Below are 23,751 nucleotides of genomic sequence, written 5' to 3'. Positions count from 1 at the left end.
ACTCGCTGTGGGAAGCGCACGGAGGGGCAGAGGATGCTGAATGCTCCGAGGACAGACCCAGGAAGGTGGAAGTTGTGTGAGCTTTTTTGCCCTGCAGACAGGCTGCTCCCAGAGAGGAGATTTCCCCACAGTCCTGACTGGCTTCATAGGGAGCAGTTCCAGAGCATCGCCCAGGGACTCCATGACAGTGTCGTCAAGCGTTTTCCATTCGTAAGGCTAATCAATGAGTTTTTGTTGTATTTCTCGTTTTCTAAGGTTATGCTGTTGAATTCTCTGTATTTTAAAATAATGGCATTAACTAATGCCCAGGCCCCTATGCACGCACACATTTAAACAATTTATTTGAGCATAAGCTTTCGTGAGCTACAGGTCACTTCATCGGATGCATTCAGTGGAAAATACAGTGGGGAGATTTATATACACAGAGAACATGAAACAATGGGTGTTACCATACACACTGTAATGAGAGTGATCAGGTAAGGTGAGCTATTACCAACAGGAGAGAAAAAAAAACCTTTTGTAGTGATAATCGAGGTGGGCCATTTCCAGTACTCCTTTTCTTTTTGCGGATACAGACTAACACGGCTGCTACTCTGAAGCCCGACCCATTTAAACGTGCATTAACAAGCAAAGGCACCTAAACCTCATCTCACAATTTATAAATAAGATTCACATTACAACTGGAGATTTTGCAGTCTTGTTTATTTGCGCAGTATGCTTAAAATGCGAAATTATGACTCATCCGATGCTCCTTGTTTCCACCAAAGGCAGAATGATGGCTCTGGAGTGAGGTTCAGAGCACAGTAGGTCAGACATTAATGCCATTACATCATGAAATGAAACCTTCCGGAATAGATCCCCCAGCTTCTGCTCCTGGCCCCCTTCCCGAGCCCCGGCCTGGTGCATCATCTCTGACCTGACCCTGGGCAGTCTTTGGAACAAAGCCCTGGTCTCCTCACTCTCCTCTTCCCAGGGCAGCTAAGCTGACCCTGGATGCCTTTAACAGCAAAAAGACCTCTCATCTCCCCTCCCTGTCCAGTCCATTTTCCGTCCCCATCTCCAGCTGGCTCCGGGAATCTCCTCGAATGGGCCCATGGGGCTTGGCAGCCCTGAGTGTACCCCCCCACACCCGGGAATGTTCCCACCCCTAACCCTTGCCCGATCCTGCAGGGGACTGGGGGGCCCAGCCCTGCTAGTGAAGCCAAGCTGCCCGCAGCCAGCCCTGGGTTCTGGCTGCCCCGGCCCATGCCTTCGCCTCCCGGGTTGGAGCCAGAGGTCACAGTGGGAAGCTGCTAATGCACTGGGATTTGCCACAGAAACAGAAGAGCCAGAAAATGTGATTATGCTCAGAACCTCCCACCCCCACCCCCACCCCGCTTGCTCTGATTCAATTACCTCCAAGTCTCTTTCTAATTGACTTAGCGTGCTGGCCGGGCACTTAGCGGCACCAGCAGCCCACGCTGAGTGGAAGCGGGGGAGATGCAAGTCAAAAGGAGGCACAGGGGTGTATCAGGCATGTGATGCCATCACAAGGGCAGACGTGACGGCAGCCCTGGTTCGGGGCTGTCTGGTGAGTCGGGCATCAGCTGGGGCAGCTGCAGTCGCTCTGATGGCTTTCCCTGCACTGTCCAGCTGGGGGCAACGTCTTTCTGCACTTCCTGTCCCAGGCTGGCAGGCAGGATGCTACATGCTGCTGGGCCCCGTGCAGCAGGGTGAGGAACCTGAGAGCCGCTCACTGCATCACAACACGGGCTCGGGCTGCAGGCAGCTACCGTCACCTTCACCTTGGCCAGCCCTGCTCAGAGCAAGAGCCGTGCACCAGGCTGGTCGTGCCCCTGTGGCCTCCTGCACCATGCGCCTGCAGCCCCTCCACAGCTCCCAGCGGCTGAGCCAAGCTAGGGGTAGCAATGGGGGCAAGGCCAAGCAAACCGGCTCAGTGCTTGGCTGGGCCACACCACAGCCACACTTCACAGCTTGGTAGTGTAGATGGGCCCATAAACACCTGCCATGTTGCAGCCTCTCTGAGCAGAGAGTTCCCAGCACCCAGCTCACCTGCCCCATGGAGGCTTTGAGAGCTCCGTGAAGATGCAATAGAAGGGAGCCGGGGAGGTTGCAGCACCTAGCCCAGTGGGGCCCTGATCTCTCTGGGGATCGGGACACTCCGATAAAGGAAAGTACTCCTGTATGGCCCCGCTGGTGTAGGGTATGGGGCTGGGCACCAGCCCCTGGAAAGGACCTGGGGAGTTGATGCAATGATCCAGAATCTGCCCCGCCCTCCCCCCCCAGCCCACTCCCACGCCCCAGCATCACCATGCTCCCAACCCAACCCAACCGACCCGGCTGCCTGGCATCTGGTCATGTGGCCTATGCCCCCCCCCCCGGTACAGGCCATGTGGGGCCTGCGTCATCCTGCCTGGCACCTCTCTCTGGAGGACCTCAGGGTTCTGACAGCTACGTGCTCGCCCGTGAGCCTGTCATGGCACAGGGCAGCGTTCTGTCATTGCTGCTAATAGGCGTGGCTATCGCAGCCTTCCCCACAGCGCCCCCTGCTGGGAGAGGCTGGAGAACCGGGACTGCCCCCCCTCTGTCAGCACTCTTACCCTGCTCTTTACAGCGCCCCCTGCTGGGAGAGGGGTGGCCAGGCAAGGGAGCTGTGAAGACTCCCCAGCCCCTACTCCTGCCCCAGCCATCCAGCCCCTGGGCTGAGACTCGCAGGGCCTGGAGTAGGAGTCACTAGCCGCGCCCCACAGCCAGTGTTCCCACCCCACTCCAGCCTAGTGCCGTTTCCCGAGCCACGCGGCTGGACCCTTCTCACAGCAGCTCGGCACCATTCCAGCCACTGCAAACGCCAGCAGATGCCAGGCTCATGGCTCTGAATCACTCCCACTGCATTGGGCATTGGGCACTTCCTCGGCACATGGTTCAGAGGGTTTCCCCTACAAGGACAGCCAGGAGGTGAACAGCCAGCAAGGGCTGCTTGAGTCGACAGTAGGCACCTGAGTGCAGGACCAAGGGGGGCCGGAGGTAGGTCTGGAGCGGGGAGAGGGCAGTCCTTTTCCCCGGTTACAATGACATGAGAGGGCCAGTGGCAGGGTAACGTGACAACACAACTGTCCCCAGGAAAGCAGCCGGCCAGAGGCCCGCAGCGCCGGGAACCCAGCGAGCCGTGCGGGCTGCCTCGCGTGGGCAGCTCGTCACCCAGCTCACGGCACACGAAGCAGCTTCGGAGTTAGCCCATCTGTACCACAAGGCATTGCGCCCATCAGCCTCCTGGGAGCCTCTGCGCCTGCAGGGCCCGCTGGCGATGGCCCCGGCTCGCCTGGCTGGGCCAGTAACACCATGTGCCCAAGTTCATTTCCTAGCTGTTTGGTAAAGTGACGGGGCGGTGGGGGAGAGGGCAGGCAGGCATGGGGGACAGCCCCTTGTGCCAACGCTACCAGACACCGCCGGCTTGGCCAGCGCGGCCTTGGTGCCACCAGCCCTTGCCTGGCTGTGAACTCAACCAGCAGCACCCACCGGTGCAGTGGTTCCCTGGGGGCCGAGCCAGCCATTCTGCCCTGCCTGGCCAGGTCTCACTGCTCCAGCCATGCCAAGGCGCCAACCCACCCTATGGCCTAGCCGTGCTGCACAGTCAGGGTGCACAAAGGGGACGGGCTCTCACCTCACAGCCCTCCTGATTACCACATGGGCCCCTGCCCCCCAGCCACGCAGAGCCCGTAGGACAGTTCAGGGCCTAAGGTGAGCTCTGAGTGTGTCTGGGGGGGGGCTGGTCTGGTTCCTGTGTTTGCGTGCCCCAGGCTACGCTCTCAAGCCCGCTTTTCAGCAGTGACTAGTGATTTGGGGGCATCTCCATTTTCAGGGGCTCAGCCTTTTTTTTCAGGGGCTCAGCCTCATTTTTCACAGGATGGGGGCTCAGCACTTCCTGGAAAATGAGGTGTCTCAACCTGAGCCCCCCCCCCCAAATTAAATCTCTAGCCCTTATGATTGTGACAAAACCCTTCAAAATATGACCCAAGTGTCACTGATGCTGTGAGCTCTGCCGGAGTCTGCAGAGAGACTGAAACAGCAGCTCTGAGAGGGGTGAAGAGCTCTGGTCATCTCAATGTCGTGCTACCTCTGAAACCTAATGAAGACTAGTCAACTGTCAGTACCGTTCACTAAGTTGCTGCTGCTCAAAGCCAGCCAGAAGGATGAATGGCGATCACGCGATGAGGAACTGCCCTGTGAGTGGTGGCTTGTCTGACATCATGAGTGGGCATGGCTGGGTTTGTGGGTGGCCCATGGGAGAGTGCAGACTCCAGCAACTGTGGAGGAAGGGGAGCCCGGGGCGGGGCAGGGGGCTCCCTTAGGGGGAGAGTAGCAGGAAAGAGGTGATGCCCCAGGAAAGGACAGTGCCCATGTGCTTCCTGCTGGTTCTGTTCCCCCTCAGCACGTGGCACCCTGCGACTCCCGGGTCAGTGCGAGTTAAAGAGCCAGCTGGACCAGGGGAGGCGGATGCAGCCTGCAGACCAGCCTCTCTGCAGCTGGGCTCCTGGGGCCGACCTGTCGCCCCATCATAGCCCCCTGGGCACGTTCACTGTGGGAGGGGCTGGTGCTGGTGCTGGCAGAGCAGGGGGTGTAGAGCGGGGCTGGTACCTGTCCCACGCTGCCCCCGTGGCAGGTCACCTGGCACTCCAGCCTCTAGGGGATTTCAGCCTAGCGCTGGGTTCTCACCCCTCCAATCAGTACTTGGAGGCAGCCCCACTCAGTCTGCCCCTTGGCCCTGCGTGTCCCCGCCAGGGGCTCCCCGCTCTCCAGTCCAGCCGCAGCAGCAGGTGGGGGGCAGCGGCAGCTCAGAGCTGGCCGGGGCCCGTGGGGTTGGCTGGCGAGGAGGCCTGGGTGGTGCAGGCGTTACCACTGCAGCCTGGCGCCGGGGTCCCGTCCTGGCAAACAGAGGAGAGATGGGGCAGTTAGTGCCCAGGCCTCGCTGCACGGCCCCACCCCAGGGCACAGGGCATGGAGAACAGCCAGGAGAAGGCCCGTGGGGTGGCTCATCAGGCAGGCTGCTGTGCCCGGCTCCCGCAAGGAACGCCCAGAGCCAGCAAGGGCAGGGAGAGCCCATCCGGCCTGGTCTCTGGGCACTGGCTTGCGAGGTGCCACGCGGCTCCATCTGTGATGGGCAGAAACACAATGTGTGACAGCAGCTGCAGCACAAGGGGGCTGGGGCAGGCAGGGCACCAGCCATCCCTGCCCGGCAGGGCTCATGGCCCCCTTCTCCGGGGTCTCCCCTTGAGGCCTGTGCTAATTTCACACTCTCACTCCAGCCTCCCCTGGTAGCAAGGGTCCCTGTGTGGGGGTCTCTCGCGCTGCATGAGTAGGATCTCTGCTGGGCTTTAATTCAGCATAGGGGGAGGTGCCCCTGGGTACTCCCTCACTGCCCTTGACCCTGGAGATGCCCAGTCACAGCGGAGGCGGTGGAGTCTAGTGGTGAGAGCAGGGTGCTGGGACTCCTGGGTCCTATGCCCTGCTTTGCCCTGCCTTGCTGTATGATATGGTGAGTCGCTTCCCCCGTGCCCATGGATGAGGGCACCTCCTGGCCTGGGGCAGGGAGATCTCTGGCAGGAGCAGGGCAGGGTCATAGCGAGGGGCCGGGATGGTACCTGATCGAATTTCCGGGCGCTGTACACCTCATTCTTGTTCAGGAAGGTCAGTAAGATCCAGTCGCAGAGGAATGAGCCCTGGGGAGCAGGAGAGCTGGGTTAGTGCCCGAGGGAGGCCCGTGCCAAGCACCCTGGGCACGACATACTCACCACTCCCACTGAGGTCAGCGCCGTGGCCAGGTTAATGATGGTGGGGATCAGGCTGAACTTCCCTGCCTAGGCAGAAAAACAGAGCTGTCAGCACCACGTTCCTCAGCCCCTGCCACCCGTTCCCCGCGGCTTAGGGTTGCCAACTTTGTAATACAGTATCTAAAAACCTGGCACTCCTCACCGCCTCTACCCCGTCCCTTCCCCCTGGGCCTTGCCCCGCCTTGTCCCCCCCGCAATGCCCCTTCCCTACCCCTTCCTCCTGGGGCCCCACCCCTGTTTGCTTCTCTTTCCCCCTCCCACTGTCACTCGCTGCTCTTCCTCTCTCCCCCATCCCTGCATGGCTGGGGAGGGACCTGCAGCTGCCCAATGCAGGCAGGAGGCAGCCCCAGCGATGACCCGGCTCCTCTCCACCTCCCTCACCTGCAGTAACCGGACTTTGGGTGTCCAGTCAGTAGATCTGACTGGACACCATCAGGTCCCCTACCAGACATCTGGCCACCCTACTTGTGAATGTCAGCAACTCGGCCCAGCCTGGCATCACAGGGTCCCTGCAGAGCCAGACCCAGTGCAAGGGAGAGGGCACTGGGCAGGGTCCCGCAGTGCCAGTGCAGGGGAGGGGGAGCTGGGCAGGGTCCCTGCAGAGCCAGACCCAGTGCAGGGGAAGGGGGCGCTGGGCAGGGTCCCGCAGTGCCAGGCCCAGTGTGGGGGAGGGGGCGCTGGGCAGGGTCCCTGCAGAGCCAGGCCCAGTGCAGGTGAAGGGGGCGCTGGGCAGGGTCCCTGCAGAGCCAGGCCCAGTGCAGGGGAAGGGGGCGCTGGGCAGGGTCCCTGCAGAGCCAGGCCCAGTGCAGGGGAAGGGGGCGCTGGGCAGGGTCCCTGCAGAGCCAAGCCCAGTGCAGGGGAAGGGGGCGCTGGGCAGGGTCCCTGCAGAGCCAGGCCCAGTGCAGGGGAAGGGGGCGCTGGGCAGGGTCCCTGCAGAGCCAGGCCCAGTGCAGGGGAAGGGGGCGCTGGGCAGGGTCCCTGCAGAGCCAGGCCCAGTGCAGGGGAAGGGGGCGCTGGGCAGGGTTCTCTTCCCACCTGGCCATGCACAATAACGTCGATGCGGATCCCGTAGGCCTTGATCAGGCTCCGCGTGTTCGTCCCGTTGCTGTTGTAATATTTGGCAAACCTGTGCAGGAGAGAGCGGGGATGAGGGGCAGTCAGAGCGGAGCGGCCAGGCCCGAGAGCAGGGGTGTTGCAGGGCCCTGGGGGTCACCGCCCCAGAGGAGCAGGGGGACAAGTCACCTGTAGTTGTAGCCAGAAGACACCTGAATCCTCTTGGGATCCAGCCTGTGGAAGGAATAGCTGGGGTTGCACGCAGAGTCGGGCAGGTCCAGGTTACAGTTCCAGTTTATGATCACCCCGATAACGCCGCCCTGCAGGAGACAGAGAGCAGGGCAGGACCAACACACCTCTAGCAGGACCTCAAGCTGCCCTAGGCAGCACCCGGGGTCCTGACTTCCAGCCTATTGCCCACCCCTCCCCCCGACCTCCTTGCATCTCAGAGCTTCCCTCTCTGCTCCCCGTATCTCCCTGCTGCCCGTCCAGTCAGACGCTTTCCCTCCTGCTCGCCTGGCAGGGCCCACCCAGCACCGGAGGGCAGCTGCCGGGCTCCGGGAGCTGCCTGCCAGCCTAGCTCAGCCCAGCGCCTGGCAGGCTCGTGCTGAGGCAAGGGAAGCGCGAAGGAGCTGGCTATCCAGGCCCAGGGGGCGTGTATGGAGGGCATTCAGAAAGCGAGCGTGTGGCTCTGGGGTCAGAGGGGACCCAGCGGCTGACCACTGCCCAGTAGGGGGCATCCCGAGAAGAGAGGCCAGGATGGCACAAGGCTCTGGGGAGTGGCAGAGAATGGCCAGTGGGCCAAAAGGCATTCACCTGCCAGGCCCTTCTGCAGCAGCTGGTGCCCCCCGCAGGCACCCGGGCAATGCTGGGCGCAGGGTGGTCAGCCAGATTGAGCGACATGCTGGGCTCCGCACAGAGCTGCCTGCAGGCCTGTGCTGTCTGTCTGACAGCTTCCCTGCAGCCCGCCACAGGGTCTCTGCCGACCAGGAACTTCCTGCCATGGCACCTGCTCGAGTCCCCCAGACCCTGAACACTCCTGTGCAGGAGGCAAGAGCAGCAGCAGGATGGAGGGGAGGGATAGCTCAGTGGTTTGAGCATTGGCCTGCTACTCCCAGGGTTGTGAGTTCAATCCCTGAGGGGGCCATTTAGGGGATGGGGCAAAAATTGGGGATTGGTCCTGCTTTGAGCAGTGGGGTGGGACTAGATGACCTCCTGAGGTCCCTTCCAACCCTGATATTCTCTGGGCCTGAGTTGGAGCCTTCCTTTGGGGGAGACCTGAGAGCCATGTCCCTGAGAGAACCCAGCCCAACCAGAGACCCTGCAGCGGCCACACCTGGCCAGAGCCTGTCACCAGGTGAGGGTCCCCCCTCCCCTTACAGCGTACCTGTTCGGCCAGCGCGGTGAAGTTCTCCCCTGCCTGCTCCACAATGGAGCCCAGCCGGAAGATGGGGCAGTACAGGTCAGTGGTCTCGTTGAAGGTGCAGTCTTTGAGGTAGCCGTTCTTATCGTCCTTCACGTTCCCTCTGAGGAGACACACCGAGAGCTGCTGAGTATCTCACCTGCCATGTACATGAACAAACCCAGACCCCCATGGGACCCATAGCTGCTAATACCTGTGCACACTCACAAACACAGGGTTGCCAACTTTCTAATTGCTGAAAACCGAACACCCTTGCCCCACCAATTCCCCTGAGGCCCCTCCCTCACTTACTGCTCTCCCTCCTTCACTTGCTCTCCACCTCCCCCTCCTTGCTCATTCCCCCCTCTCCCGGGACTCACCTGCTCCCTGCAGAGCCAGGCTGGGAGGAGCTGATGTGGAGCCTGCCCAATCGGGGCACAGCGAGGCAGGGAGTGGACAGGATTCCCCCCACCCCTGCGGCCAGCGCCCGCACCTCCCACTCTGCCAGAGCGGCTGGAGCCGGGTTCTCTCACTCAGCAGTTGAGAAGAGAGCAGCTCCCCCAGGCTCCAACCGCAGCTGCTGCTCTAACTGCAGGTACCCGCACTTTTAGCATCCAATCAGCTGTGCTGACTGGACACTGCCAGGTTCCCTTTTCGACCGGTCGAAAACTGGCCACCTGGCAACCCTAAAATACACCCCCCTGCAGGTGCACAAACACAGAGCTGCAGAGCCATTTGCACACACACACGCAGCCTCCATGCACACACGCACCCCCACAGCCGTGCTCTACAGACTCATCTCTAGCATGTGCTGGTCTGCGGTGCCCTGGCCCAACCACAATGGCAGCAATGGTCAACCTGGCATCATTCAGCCAGCTGACCAGGCCCTGCAGACACAAACCACACATCTCTTCACACACCCCCAGAGCAGCACCCAGGCAATGTCTCCCCCCGGTGCCCATGCGCCAGGGTTCTCGTTCCCTCCTCCCCGCCTGGCTCTGTTCCTGACCGGCACAGCCTGTTAACCCTCCCCCGAGGGGGGCGGTTGGTGTGAGACCATGGGGGGCACGGCCGCTCACTGGTCACTGCTGAGCCATACTTGGAGAATCCGAAGCGGGGGAAGTGGATGTTGTTCTTGATCAGGATGGTGAACTGCGCGGCCATCTTCCCCAGGGACTCACTGGCGAGGCCAGAAACAAGTGTCAGCTCTTCACTGGGCAGGGAGTTCCTCCTCCCCCAAGCCCCAGGCATCATCCTCCCCACCCCCACAAGTGACGACCCCCACCCACGCCAAAACCCCATCGCCCCAAAGCATGTGGGGGTCCCTTCTTCACCATGAGGGTGCTGTGTCTCCCCCACTGTTGACACCCTTCTTTCCTGGTGCTAACTCACCCCTGATGAGAAGGGGGGGGGTTGTGCCTCTCCCCCGGCTAGCACCCCCTCCCTGCCCAGCTCTGTCTTCCTCTGGGGTGTCCCACTGGAGCTGGGTGCTGGGGTGAGGGTTAGGTGGCATCCCAGGGCAGGAGAAGGGCTGAGGGGCTCCCAGCTGTGCCTCCTTCCCAGGGGCCATGAACATCCCCCTGTCTGTAGGTCCCCCTACACTCCCAGCAGCCCCTTCTCTACCTGACCGTGTGTCCGTATTCCACTGGACACCAGGCGGAGACCTCGCAGGTCTTCCCCGGCCCGCTGTAATAGGGGACGCAGCGCCCCGTCCTCTCTCCTACGGGGACAGACAGACAGATGGACTGAGAGCGCGTCCCCTGGGGGTGGCAGGCCCTGCCCTCCCTCTGGCTCTGTGGCAGCTGAATGCCAGTGTCCAGCTGGCCCTGACCCGTGCCCACGCCGACATCCCAGCTGCCAGCCAGCACTGTTCACTCACCGTTCCCCAGCATGTCCATCTCCCCAGCCACACAGTCGCTGTCAGAGCTGCAGGCGGCGTCAGGGACCTCCAGGCTCTGCAGGGGCAGGAACCAAGGTGTCACCGGGAGAGGGGAGTGTGACGCTCTGTACCTCAGGGGAACACCCAGCACCCCCATGTTCATCCTTGTAAAATGATTGTGTGGTATCCAATGCAAAGTTTGTCATGTCGGGTGTCTTCGGAAGGCTCATGATGCACTGAGCATGGTTGTTCGAGTGATGTTATAGTAATTGTTACAGTAAAGTTATAGGTTATAATTTCATGTATATAGTTATGAGGCTAAAAATGTGTCCTCATGGCATAAAGCAAGCCCAGGCAAAAACTCTCCAAGAGCAGAGGGGCAGTTCACACCCCATCAGGGCATGGATGGGACAAACCCAGCCCAGCCTCACAGGAACAATGGACACTGGCTTAGGATGCAACAAAAGAATCTGTTAGACTCTCGAGGGAGTCACCCTCTTCCTTTGGGCAGTTTGGGACTGCGATGAGGTAATAATGCTCACCTGACTCTGAAGGAGGTGGGCAGGGGGCAAAGCCATGAGGGAAGAAAGGACATGATAAAAGGGAGAGATGTTTGCCATGCTCTCTCTCTTCCACCTACATCTACAGACACCACCACCACCAAGTGACTGAAGCGCTGATCATAGAATCATAGAATCATAGAATCATAGAATATAAGGGTTGGAAGGGACCCCAGAAGGTCATCTAGTCCAACCCCCTGCTCAAAGCAGGACCAATTCCCAGTTAAATCATCCCAGCCAGGGCTTTGTCAAGCCTGACCTTAAAAACCTCTAAGGAAGGAGATTCTACCACCTCCCTAGGTAACGCATTCCAGTGTTTCACCACCCTCATAGTGAAAAAGTTTTTCCTAATATCCAATCTAAACCTCCCCCACTGTAACTTGAGACCATTACTCCTCGTTCTGTCATCTGATACCATTGAGAACAGTCTAGAGCCATCCTCTTTGGAACCCCCTTTCAGGTAGTTGAAAACAGCTATCAAATCCCCCCTCATTCTTCTCTTCTGCAGGCTAAACAATCCCAGCTCCCTCAGCCTCTCCTCATAACTCATATGTTCCAGACCCCTAATCATTTTTGTTGCCCTAGGAGAGAGCCTGGCTGAAAAGCAACCAGCCAGCCTGTGGTGAGAAGAATCTAAGTTTTGAAGGACATTGAAAGTGTTAAGATCAGCTTAGAATGCGTTTTGCTTTTATTTCATTTGACCAAATCTGACTTGTTATGTTTTGTCTTACAATCACTTAAATCTACCTTTATAGTTAATAAATCTGTTTGTTTATTCTACCTGAAACAGCACATTTGGTTTGCAGTGTGTCAGAGACTCCCCTTGGGAGAACAAGCCTGGTACATATCAATTTCTTTGTTAAATTGACGAACTTATATAAGCTTGCTGCATCCAGCAGGCATAACTGGACACTGCAAGACGGAGGTTCCCAGGGTTGTGTCTGGGACTGGAGATATTGGCTAGTGTCATTCGCTTGCAAGCAGCTGGGAGCAGCTGACATGCCAGAGGCTGTGCGTGAACAGCCCAGGAGTGGGGTTCTCACAGCAGAGCAGGGTAAGCCTGGCTCCCAGAGTCAAGGATTGGGGTGGCCTAGGAGATCACTGGTCCAGACAACACCAGTGGGGAACGTCACAGGAAGGGACCTCTGGGGTCCTGCAAAGAGGGCAGAGCTGCAGGAGGGGAGCGATGGGACTGAGCCAGTCCCCCTACCCAGCACCCTCCCTCTCACCTCCACCTCAGCCACCCCCTGCAGCCTGGGATGCCCCTCGCATTGGGTGACCTCTGCCCCCCGCACTCTCTATTATGCCAGCAGCAGGGAGCTGAGCAAGATCAGCCCAGACCCAGGTGTGGAAATGGGGCAAAGCCGAGCAGGACACCTGGGCGAAGGGACCCAAAGAGGCCAAGTTCTGGCTGAAAGCCACACCACAGCTCCCATACCATACCAGCCACTGTGCTCCTGCTTGTCAGTCACCCCTGACCCGGAGGCTGTGGGTGTTATGCAGCCAGCTGGCTGGGCAGGGCCGGGCAGGCAGCAATCCCTGGTGCAGCTCTGCGGGCAGGGACCAAGGGCTCCAGAGCCTTTGTCTGCACAAGGTGCCCTCAAAGCAAGTTAAAAACGTCTGGATTGGATAAATGGACTAGAAGGTTGATAGAAAGCTGGCTAGATTGTCGGGCTCAACGGGTAGTGATCAATGGCTCCATGTCTAGTTGGCAGTCGGTATCAAGTGGAGTGCCCCAAGGGTCGGTCCTGGGGTCGGTTTTGTTCAACATCTTTATTAATGATCTGGATGATGGGATTAATTGCACCCTCAGCAAGTTTGCAGATGACACTAAAATGCGGGGAGAGGTATATATGCTGGAGGGTAGGGATAGGGTCCAGAGTGACCTAGACAAATTGGAGGATTGGGCCAAAAGAAATCTGATGAGGTTCAACAAGGGCAAGTGCAGAGTCCTGCACTTAGGTCGGAAGAATCCCATGCACCGCTACAGGCTGGGGACCGACTGGCTAAGCAGCAGTTCTGCAGAAAAGGACCTGGGGATTACAGTGGACGAGAAGCTGGATATGAGTCAGCAGTGTGCCCTTGTTGCCAAGAAGGCCAACGGCATATTGGGCTGTATTAGTAGGAGCATTGCCAGCAGATCAAGGGAAGTGATTATTCCCCTCTATTGGGCACTGGTGAGGCCACATCTGGAGTACTGTGTCCAGTTTTGGGCCCCCCACTACAGAAGGGATGTGGACAAATTGAAGAGAGTCCAGCGGAGGGCAACGAAAATGATTAGGGGGCTGGGGCTCATGACTTACGAGGAGAGGCTGAGGGAACTGGGCTTATTTAGTCTGCAGAAGAGAAGAGTGAGGGGGGAATTTGATAGCAGCCTTCAACTACCTGAAGGGGGGTTCCAAAGAGGACGGAGCTCGACTGTTCTCAGTGGTAGCAGACGACAGAACAAGGAGTAATGGTCTCAAGTTGCAGTGGGGGAGGTCTAGTTTGGACATTAGGAAACACTATTTCACTAAGAGGGTGGTGAAACACTGGAGTGTGTTACCTAGGGAGGTGGTGGAATCTCCTTCCTTAGAGGTTTTTAAGGTCAGGCTTGACAAAGCCCTGGCTGGAATGATTTAGTTGGGGATGGTCCTGCTTTGAGCAGGGGGTGGGACTAGATGACCTCCTGAGGTCCCTTCCAACCCTGAGATTCTATGATTCTATGAAAGTGCTGCTCATGGGAATGTGGGTCTGGGGCTGTCATGGGCCAACTGAAAACATGCCCCAGTCCCCCATACCCAGCCTTTTTCCTCTGTATCATTTCGCTGCTCCCAGCCAGCCAGGCCCCCTGCCTCCATCCTCCACCCATGCCCTCCACACAGCCCCGTCTGTCTCTCTCACCTCGGGGCAGGTCTCCAGAGTCTGGGAGTGGGTGACTTCCACCCGGGTGAGGATGCTGAACACGCTGCCGCCCTGCAGAGCCGACAGGGAGAGAGAGACGTTTTCCATGGAGCCCCCCACCCCTGTTTCCCCACCAGCCCTCACTGGGGTGCCCTGCTGGATCTGGAATGAGTGAGATCGCTGGAGAGAGCCCTGCAGCGCTGGAGGGCATCCACCTGGCCAGCCTCAGCCAGCAAGAGAGCAACCAGCTGCCTCTCCTTACTCCAAAGCAGGGGAGGGCTCGTAAATCCTGCCCCCCGCCCGGGCCAGTCCCTTCACCACTTCCCATCCAGGAGCCACACTGGGCTGGTCCCATGGCACATGGTTCTAGGGGCTCGCGGGGGCTCGCTGGGAGTGGGAAGGGCTCCCTATGGCAACCAGGCAAGTCAGCGCACACACGGGGATTGGCACAGCGCAGGGAGCCCTGGGGGTGCAATGGTGGGGGGGCGCCCTGTGCAGACTCCAGCTTCGTGCAGGGCTCAGCGGGGCCCGGGGGGAGCTGGTCATATGTCGGCAACGCGCTGTTATTAGCATTGGCACGCAGCGTTGGCACAGCCAGTGTCAGCGAAGTGCCCAGCGCACCCCCCCCCCCGCACCCCCTCCGCTGTTTGGGGGCTGTCACAGTCTGGTTGCTTCCAGGGGGACCTGGCACCAGGCAGGAGCTATTACAGCCTGTGGGGGAGTGGGCGAGTCTGTGGGGGAGGGGCCGTGCTTTGGCTTCCCAGACGGGAGTGGGGGGGGCCCATCAAAGCCTTGTGGGGTGCATGGGGGAGGAGCAGCGTCACAGCCTTGCCTGGCAGGGGGAGGGGGGTCGTGTCAGGGCCCCCAGAAAGGGGGGCAGATCACAGCCTTGCCGGGGGGGGGGGGTAGTGTGAGGGCCTCGCGGGGGGGGCAGATCACAGCCTTGCCGGGGGGGGGTAGTGTGAGGGCCTCGCGGGGGGGGGGGGCAGATCACAGCCTTGTCGGGGGGGGTAGTGTCAGGGCCTCGCGGGGGGGGGGGGCAGATCACAGCCTTGCCGGGGGGGGGTAGTGTGAGGGCCTCGCGGGGGGGGGGGGCAGATCACAGCCTTCCAGGGCATGGGGTCGGGGCAGCGTCACAGCCTCACCGCGGCAGGTTTGACGTACTCCTCCACGTCCCAGACCCTGCTGTGCGAGCGGGCGACGCCCTTGACCTTGGTGACCACGGAGCTCTCGGGGCCCGTCTCGCTCTCCTGGTAGCCCTTCTGGATGATGAACACGTACCTGGGGGGCAGGGGAGCCATCAGGGACATACATCCCCAGCAGACGGGGGTGCGGCAGGTGGGGGGAGGGACGTATTCCCCCACCTCTGCCTGCCCTATGGCTGGGGAATCCAAAACGCCAGGGCTTCTCCCCCTCCCCGGCAACGTGCCACCCCCATGCTCCCTGCACCGCTGCATTATCCACTCCCCCGCCCTAAGCCTTGTTGGTGCTGGGCAGCCCCTGGGAGCCAGCCCCTTCCCATCACAGGTCCCGGCCCACACCAAGGGCGTCGGGGGCCTGGGAGCACCAGGAAGCAGCAGGCAGAGACAGGAGGCCAGCGGAAGCCAGTGAGGGGGCCGAGAGAACCTGGGGAGAAGGGGAGCATGGACGGCTGTGTGGGGAGCAGTGATGGGCTCAGGGAGAGCGGGGCAGAGAGAAGCCAGGAGAGGGGGTGGCTGGGGACTCCAGGGAGCTGGTCTGTCGGTGTTGGGGGATCCTGCACACACCCACCAGGGCTCATCCGTCTGGGTGAGGCTCATGCATGTGGCAGGTCTGTCTCCACGGCCTGCAGGGCAGGTGAAATCCCTGGTCTTTGCAGATAGACCCTCTAGCCTAGGGCGAGGAGCCAGCCTGCAAGCAAGGGGACCACGGCTCTAGCCTCGGCTATTTAATAACTGCTGTTAGTGCTTCTGTGACCTTCATGACCCTCATTATTAACCGAGCCCTCAGGCCCCGACCTGGCCACTCGCCCACGTCACAGCTCCAGGGAGTGAAAGGCGCAACGTCCCATCAGGTCGGGACAAAACCCAGGTCTTGCTAGGACAGGGGAAAGTCTCACCCCTTTGCCACAGTGACTTACAGAGGGAATGTGCCAATTTATGTGCTTGATTGGGCTGTGTGTAACCGTTGGCCCTGGGATTCTTACTCTGGGCCCTACAAACCAGTATGTAACTACCCTGCCCATCCCATATTGCTAAATGGGTGGAGGGGCCTGGCTGGATCCCACCTAGCTGGGAGGGGGTCCCAGAGGGGTCCTGGCATAGAAAAGGGAGTCCCAGTGCAGGATCTTTGGGACCGGAGACAGCTCCAGGAACTAGGCCAGGGCAGGGATTCACACTGTAAACACCTCCAGACCAGTACAGCCTGCGTTTGACTGACCCAGGGCCTGGAACTTTTCATAGATTTCCAGGCCAGATGGGACCATATGGCACCGACTGAGAGACGCTACATGAATCTGCTCCTACAGCCAGGAACAGGATCCTGGAATCCCGCTACCGATCACCTCTCAAATAGCAGGTGTGTTGAGTCCCCCTCAGGCCCTGGCCTACTGGTTGCATTCAATAGCTGGCTAGACAGCAAGCATCGTTCTGGGCAGTGTAACAGTTAGTGCTTCTTCAGGCCGGGATGTCTCAAGGCCCTGCTAGCGAAGCCTTTCGCCTGCAGGTCACCAGAAATCCTGGCTCGCTCAGCCGGGGTTCAGACTTATTTCCAGCTAACAGATGCTGGGTGGTGCCTCTTGGAGTGGAGGTGGGTGGGTCTCTGTTCCAGATCCCCTGTCACACACTCCCAGCCCTGCTTTGCGCTGGTGAGCAGACTGGGCAGAGAGGCTGAGAAGTGCACTGGCCATGGGCTGAACTATGCCACGAGGCAATCGTTTCCAGATCAGCTGGGCGGTGTATGCGATTGTCCTCTTGGGAGATTTCATTCACCAGCATGTGCGCGCGTGACATGGGGGGGTGGGAAAGAGGAGAATGACTGGATGTGGGGAAGGAGAGTGCATGGGATGGGAGAGCTTTTAGTGGAAAGGCAAGTGAGGATGGGCAGAGTTCAGAGAGAGTGGGACTGGGGGATGTGAGAGAGGGGAAGGGTCCGGGATGAAAAGAGGGAGAAGAAAAGAGACTGAAAAGTTAAAGGAGGGAGGAAGAGACCACAACATAGACAGGACAGTAGGAGAAAATGACTATTAAACAATCTAGAAAAAGGAGATTGAGGGGGCACTGGAGTGTGAGAGACAGAGCAGAGCAAAGGAAAGAGGGGAAAAGGAAAAAGAACAAATCCTTTTACTACATTTGTACTAGAGTCAGACAATATTTTTTGGCAAAAAACCCCAAACCCACGCACGTTTTTATTTGAGTCAAAATTCCCCCCAAGGGGGGTGGGGGGCGGCAGGGATATGAAAACCAAAAAATGTTTGGTGAAAAGCTTTGCTTTTTGGAAAAGATGCTCAGTTTTTGATTTTCCAAAGGCAAAAAAAAGTTTTTGATTTTCCCAAAACTGATTTGTTTTTTACGAGAAATGATTTTTGAAACCTGTACATTTTTATCAAAAATGTTTTGATCAAATGGAAAATGTTTCCGGTTTGGATTGTCATTGAGAGGAAGAAAACAAAACATGCTAATGGGAAACTAAAACCCCCAAAGTCTCCTGCAAACCATAATTGCCTTTTATTCACCAGCTCTCGTATTTCCGGAGTCAGAAAGGGTAGGTGCAAAGTGATGCAAGATTTAACCATATTGAAAAGGGCTGGTGCCAGCAATGTGCCCAGGGCAGACTGGCTACGCTGCCCCTTCTGCCTTGTCTCTTCTGGCATTCCTCTGCCTGCCCCCTCAGCTCTCCCCACCCTATCTCTCCCAGACCCACACGCTGGCTCAGCCAGGGACCTACCAGATGAAGTAGAGCAGGATCAGCAGCTGCACCCCTCTATACATGATGCCGAGGTTGCAGTTCTTCACCACGATCACTTTGGGGGTCTCGTAGTTCCAGAACTCCCAGAAGCAACGCTGGCAGCCCACGGCCCCGGGCCGCCTCGCCGGGGGCTCCTCCATCCGCGGGGGGAGGATCTAGGGAAGCCTCTGGGCTGAGATGGGATCTCCACTCCCTTGCCTTATACTGGGAGAACTGGGAGGGTCCCAGTCCTACAGCAGCAACAGCCTCTCTGTATTGGTTTATTCTGGGATCTCCACGGCTCCTGCCCGCTCTGAAGCTGCCGTTATACTGGTTTATACTGGGATCTCCTTACTCTCCGTCTGCAGGTTCATGCTCTGAGCCTCACTGATGGTAGCAGCACCTCCCATCCCCTGCCTCTCTCTGACGAGGGCACGGTATGGACTGGTCATCCTCAGCTCTAGACCAGGCAGCTGGACTAAAGGAATCAATCCCCTGGGGTGCCCGCAGCTGCCCATCTCTGCAGCACTGATGCCCCCTTGTGGCCAGAGTAGATATTCCTGCTCCACACCAGCCGCAGGTTTCAGAGTAGGAGCCGTGTTAGTCTGCATCCGCAAAAAGAACAGGAGGACTTGTGGCACCTTAGAGACTAACAAATTTATTAGAGCATAAGCTTTTGTGAGCTACAGCTCACTTCATCGGATGCACAGAATGGAACATAGAGTAAGAAGATATAGATATACATACAGAGAACATGAAAAGGTGGAGTAAGAGGCTAATTAATTAAGATGAGCTATTATCAGCAGGAGAAAAAAACTTTTGTCGGGATAATCAAGATGGCCCATTTCAGACAGTTGACAAGAAGGTGTGAGGATACTTAAAGTGGGGAAATAGAGTCAATATGTGTAATGACCCAGCCACTCCCAGTCTCTATTCAAACCCAAGCTAATAGTATCTAGTTTGCATATTAATTCAAGCACAGCAGTTTCTTGCTGGAGTCTGTTATTGAAGCTTTTCTTTGCAAATTGCCACCTTTAAATCTGTTACTGAGTGGCCAGAGAGGTTGAAGTATTCTCCTACTGGTTTTTGAATGTTATGATTCCTGACGTCAGATTTGTGTCCATTAATTCTTTTGCATAGAAACTGCTCCATCATCCCCAATCCTGGAAGAGGAGTGGAAGAAAGCTCGGCTTGTGGCCGATCCAGGTAAGCTTGACATTGATCCCAGTAAGGTTAATGGAGCAGCTGTGATGGGACTCAATTAATAAAGAATTAAAGGAGGGGAATGTAATTAATGGCACACAACATGGGCAAATGGAAAATAGAGCCTGTCACACTAACTTGATGGCATTTTTGGATGATATGATACGTTTGGTTGGTAAAGGTGGTAGGGTTGATGTAAAACACTCAGACTTCGGTCAGGCATTTTATTCAGTCCCACAAGATATTTTGAGTCTAAAACTAGAACAAGAGAAAATCAGCATGCCATACGTTAAATGGATTAATCACTGCCGGAATGAGAGGTTTCAAAATGTAATTTGAACCGGGGAATCATCACTGAGGGGAAATGTTTCTAGTGGGGTCCCACAGGGTTTGATTCTTGGACCTATGCTATTCCACAGTTTTATCAGTGACCTGGAAGAAAGCATAAAGTCATCACTGAGAGCGTTTGCAAATGACACAAAGGCTAACAGAGTGGTAAATAACAAAGAGGACAAGTCACCGATACAGAGCAATCTGGATTGCTTGGTATGTTGGGTGGAAACAAACAATATCTGTTTTAGTACTTCTAAGAACTAGGAATGCAGAGCATACTTACAGATGGGGTACTTTAACTTGGGGGATAATCAGCTGAACAGTGCTCCCCTGTGGGCAAAAGAGCCAATGTGATCCTGAGATGTATAAACGGGGGAATCTTGAGTAAGAGCAGAAAGGTTATGGTATCTCTGTATTTAACACTGGTGCAACCACTACTGGAATCCTGTGTCCAGTCCTGGAGTCCACAATTCATGAAGAGAGTTGATAAAGTGGAGAGGGTTCAGAGGAGAGCCAGAAGAATGATCAAGGGCTTGGAAAACCTGCCTTATAGTGATAGACTCAAAGAGCTCAATCTATTTGGCTTATCAAAGAAAAGTTTAAGGGGTGATTTGATCACAGTCTAGCAGTACCTAGATGGGAAGCAGAAATTTTACACCAGAGGGCCCTTCACTCTTGCAGGCAAAGGTAGAACAAGATCCAATGGCTGGAAGGTGCAGCTAGAAAAATACAGGCTAGAAATAAGGCATCGTTGGTAACGTTGAGGAGGGTAATTAACCGTTGGAACAATTTACCCAAATCAGGGTGGAGTCTCCATCACTGGCCATTTTTAAATGAAGACGGGATTTTTTTTAAAACATCTGCTCTAGCTCAAGCACAGCTATTGGACTTGACGCAGGAATTTATTTTAGGGCAGGGCTCTGGCCTGTGCGATACAGCAGGTCAGACCAGATGGTCACAATAGTCCCTGCTGCCTTGGAATCTAGGACTCCCCAACAGGATCCGGCCCTTGGGGTCAGGAATTTTTCCCCTTCAGAGTTTGCTCTGTAGGGGGATTACAGGGGGCACTTGGCAGCACTCTAGGGGCTCCGCAAGTGGCATTTGCCCTTGGAGTTTTTAGGGCTCCAGGACTTAACAGGCCCGGCACGAGGGTTACGCGTTTCTACAAAGTTTTAGTTTGTGTTGGGTCTTTCATACAAACTGCCCCACAAAACCTTCCCCGCGTGGGATACTAAATGGAATGCTAGTGTGATGCAGAGGCTGCCATGTAAAGGGTTAACGTCCCAGCATCAGGTCCCAGCGGTAACAGTCATGGCCCAGAGCTGTGGTCCCCAAACTTTTTACTTTGTTCCCTCCCTGGCCACGCCCCAAGCCCCCCCAGAGTCAGGAGCAGGGCTGCGGCTCTGGGAAGGGGGGACACAGACAGAGGTAAGGGGGCTGAGGCTGGGGCCACAGTTGGGACAGGGGGCGGGGGCCAGGCCAGGAACACAGCCGAGGCCAGGGGCCAAGGCCGGCAGCTGGGGTTCCGAGCGTGGGGCCAGCAGCTGGGACCCCGGGTTCGGGGCCAGCACCAGAGCCCCAGGCTCGGGCCTGGCAGCCAGGGCCAGCAGCCGGGCCCAGGGCCATGAGCAGAGCTCGGTGGTGCTCCCTCTCTGCCCACCCCCAGGGGGTGCACCCCACAGTTTGGGGACCTCTGGCCCAGAGGATTATAGGGAATGAAAAGACCCCCCCCCAACTTTTGACTCTCCCCTTGGCCTGGCTCTCGGTCTCATGCTGACACCTGCTCCTCCCTCACCTTATTTATAGTTGCACGTATGTCTGGGGTGCTGTGGAGGTACCGAGCACAGCACATCTCAGCAACTTCTATGGCCTTGGTACCTAGGGGCGCCAACCCTCCCGATTTCACCGGGCGTCTTCTGGAATTGGGCTCTATCTCCCACAGGCTACTGAAGCCAAACCAGGAGATTTTAGGTCGCTAAAAGTCGGGCAACACAGCAGGGCCAAGGCAGGCTCCCTGCCTGCCCTGGCCCTGAACCACTCCCAGAAGCGGCCGGCATATCCCTGTGGCCCCTGTGGGGGGACAGGGCGTCTCCGCGTGCTGCCCCCGTCCCGAGCGCCAACTCTGCAGCTCCCATTGGCTACAGATCCCAGCCAATGGGAGTTGCGGGGGCAGTGCCTGCAGACAGGGGCAGCATGTGGACCCCGTATCCCCCGCAGGGGCCACAGGGACGTGCCGGCTGCTTCTGGGAGGGGTGCGGGGCCAGGGCAGGCAGGGAGCCTGCCTTAGCCCCACTGTGCGGCTGACCAGGAGCCGCCCGATGTAAGCGACACCCAGCTGGAGCCCGCACCCCTCACCCGCTGATGCACCCCAACTCCCTGCCCCAGCCCGGAGTCCCCTCCTGCACTCAAAGTCCCTCCTAGAACCTGCACACCTCACCCTAGAGTGACCAGATGTCCCAATTTTATAGGGATGGTCCTGATATTCAGGGCTTTTTGTTATATTAGAACCTATTACCCCCCACCCCCTGTCCCGATTTTTCACACTTTCTATCTGGTCACACTACCTCACCCCATCCTGCACCCCAATCCCCAATCCCCTGCCCCAGCCCGGAGCCCCCTCCTGCACCCAAACTCCCTCCCAGAGCTCACCGCCTCCCTCACCCCAATCCCCTGTCCCAGCCTGGAGCCCCCTCCTGCACTCAAACTCCCTCCCAGAGCTTGCACCCCACACCCCCTCCTGCACCCCAAACCCCTGCTCCAGGCTAAGCCCAGAGCCATTTCCCACACGCTGAACCTCTCGGCCCCAGCCCAGAGCCCGCATCCCTTCCCGTACCACACCCCGCTGCCCCAGCCCGCTGAAAGTGAGTGAGGGTGGGGGAGAGCAAGCGATGCAGGGAGGGGGGATGGAGTGAGTGGGGGGAGGGCTCAGAGAAGGGGTGGGGCCTCAGGGAAGGAGCAAGGCAGGGGCTGGGCAGGATTTGTGTGATTAGACAGTTGGCAACCCTACCAGCACCACAGTATTTACTGTATTTATCTTTACCTGTCCCCTGTGTGGCAGGGCAGGGCTGTTATCCCCCTGGTACAGATGGGAGCTGAGGCACAAAGGCCCAAATCCACAAAGGTATTTAGGCACCAACATCCTTTGATTTCATTGGAAGTTCGGCGCCTAAATCCCCTGAGGGTCTGGGACAGGGAGACACACCCAAGGTCACAGAGTGAGTCTGTAGCAGAGCTGGGAATGGAAACCAGGTCTTTGGAGTCCCATGCTGGCACCCTGACCCCTGGATTTAGGGTATAGTTCAGTTTTCACTTAAAGGAGAGCTTCAGTGGCCAAAGAATACCCGGCAGCCTCCCCAGAATCACTGCACTGACACTCGGGAACTGAAGGAACCTTCCGAGCACGGACAAGTAAATCCTCACCAGTTGCGTTACAATTCACGTGTCAAAGGGTCCGCTAAAAATATGAGCGTCCTGCCTCAGAACCGCCCGGTCCCCAGAGATCTCAGCTCAGCACTGACTGTCAACACCCGCCTTCGCGGAGCTGAAGCTTGACTAGATCTGTTGCAGCAGGGAGTTTTTGACAAGATGATATTAGGCATTAGCGGGCATTTCCTCCATGTTGATTCCTACGTGGAAGCCACCAAGGGAGAAACTGGAAGCTTTAATCTGGGCATGGAGGCAGGGAAAGAATTCTGCCTTCTCAGTGGGGGCTGGGGCATGCTGGACAGGAGTAACTGGCCTCCTGCCCTCTCTCTTTGAGCACCTGCTTAGGAACAAGTGGGGGAAAGGAGATCTCAGGTCTGGTTGGGCGAGGGTTAGGGAGAGGTGCTGAGGGACAGCTAGGGTGGCTGGGTGTGATGTGGCTGTGTGTGGACAATGGATGGGGTCTGGCTAAGTGTGTCTGCCTGGTCTAGACATGGAGCCCCAGGACTTTTCTGTCGTCGGCCCCATATCCCTGAAAGCGCCATTGGCCGATCTGATTAGCAACCCCAGCGGTTTTGTTTGTTTCTCTCTTTTCTGACCATGTGACTAGCTGGGAACATGTCATCAGGCTGTGACCTCACACACACTCCTGCCAGTCACAGCAATGTAGGACTGGAAGGGACCTCGAGAGGTCATCTAGCCCAGTCCCCTGCACTGCTGACAGGACTAAGTATTATCTAAACCATCCCTGACAGGTGTGTGTCTAACCTGCTCTTAAAAACCTCCAATGACAGAGATTCCACAACCTCCCTAGGCAATTTATTCCAGTGCTTAACCACCCTGACAGCTAGGAAGATTTTCCTAAGGTCCAACTCAGCTGTCCTTGCTGCAATTTAAGCCCATTGCTTCTTGTCCTATCCTCAGTGGATGAGAACAGTTGATCACCCTCCTCTTGATAACCTTTTATGTATTTGAAGACTGTTCTCATGTCCCCCCTCAGTCTTCTCTTCTCCAGACTAAACAATTACAGTTTTTTCAATCTGTTGCTGTAGGTCATGTTTCCTAGACCTTTAATCATTTTTGTTGCTCTCCTTTGGATTTTCTCCACATCTTTCCCGAAGCGCGGTGCCCAGAACTTGACACAATACTCCAGTTGAGACCTTATCTGTGCTGAGTAGAATAGTAGAATTACTTCTTGTGTCTTGCTTACAACACTCACGCTAATATATTCCAGAATGATGTTCACTTGTTTTGCAACAACAT

General features: G+C 57.2%; 1 protein-coding gene across 1 annotated transcript; it reads right to left on the bottom strand.

The window, feature by feature from the left end:
* Positions 1-4,659: 4,659 nt before the first annotated feature.
* P2RX2 (purinergic receptor P2X 2) lies at positions 4,660-17,840 on the bottom strand. Its single transcript, XM_075120143.1, has 12 exons — positions 17,530-17,840; positions 14,751-14,886; positions 13,606-13,677; positions 10,163-10,238; positions 9,907-10,003; positions 9,383-9,463; positions 8,269-8,407; positions 7,071-7,201; positions 6,864-6,954; positions 5,790-5,855; positions 5,640-5,717; positions 4,660-4,922 (listed from the first exon to the last, which is right to left on the bottom strand). Exons 1-12 carry the CDS (start codon positions 17,688-17,690, stop codon positions 4,833-4,835), a joined length of 1,218 nt encoding a protein of 405 aa, XP_074976244.1. The 5' UTR covers positions 17,691-17,840; the 3' UTR covers positions 4,660-4,832.
* Between the last annotated feature and the right edge of the window lie 5,911 nt (positions 17,841-23,751).

Source organism: Caretta caretta, chromosome 15 (genome assembly GCF_965140235.1).
Source record: "Caretta caretta isolate rCarCar2 chromosome 15, rCarCar1.hap1, whole genome shotgun sequence".
NCBI lineage: Eukaryota > Metazoa > Chordata > Testudines > Cheloniidae > Caretta > Caretta caretta.
This window is presented reverse-complemented; position numbering and strand designations above follow the sequence as displayed.

What these genes read in the sequence shown, in the direction of transcription:
- P2RX2 (XM_075120143.1), bottom strand. Translation starts at nt 17,690, where the DNA reads ATGGAGGAGCCCCCGGCGAGGCGGCCCGGGGCCGTGGGCTGCCAGCGT. An exon ending in CTCTGGAGACCTGCCCCGAG is followed by an intron (nt 10,239 to 13,605) that starts GTGAGAGAGACA and finishes CTGCCCCTGCAG; the next exon opens with AGCCTGGAGGTCCCTGACGC. An exon ending in CGCTGACCTCAGTGGGAGTG is followed by an intron (nt 5,718 to 5,789) that starts GTGAGTATGTCG and finishes CCTGCTCCCCAG; the next exon opens with GGCTCATTCCTCTGCGACTG.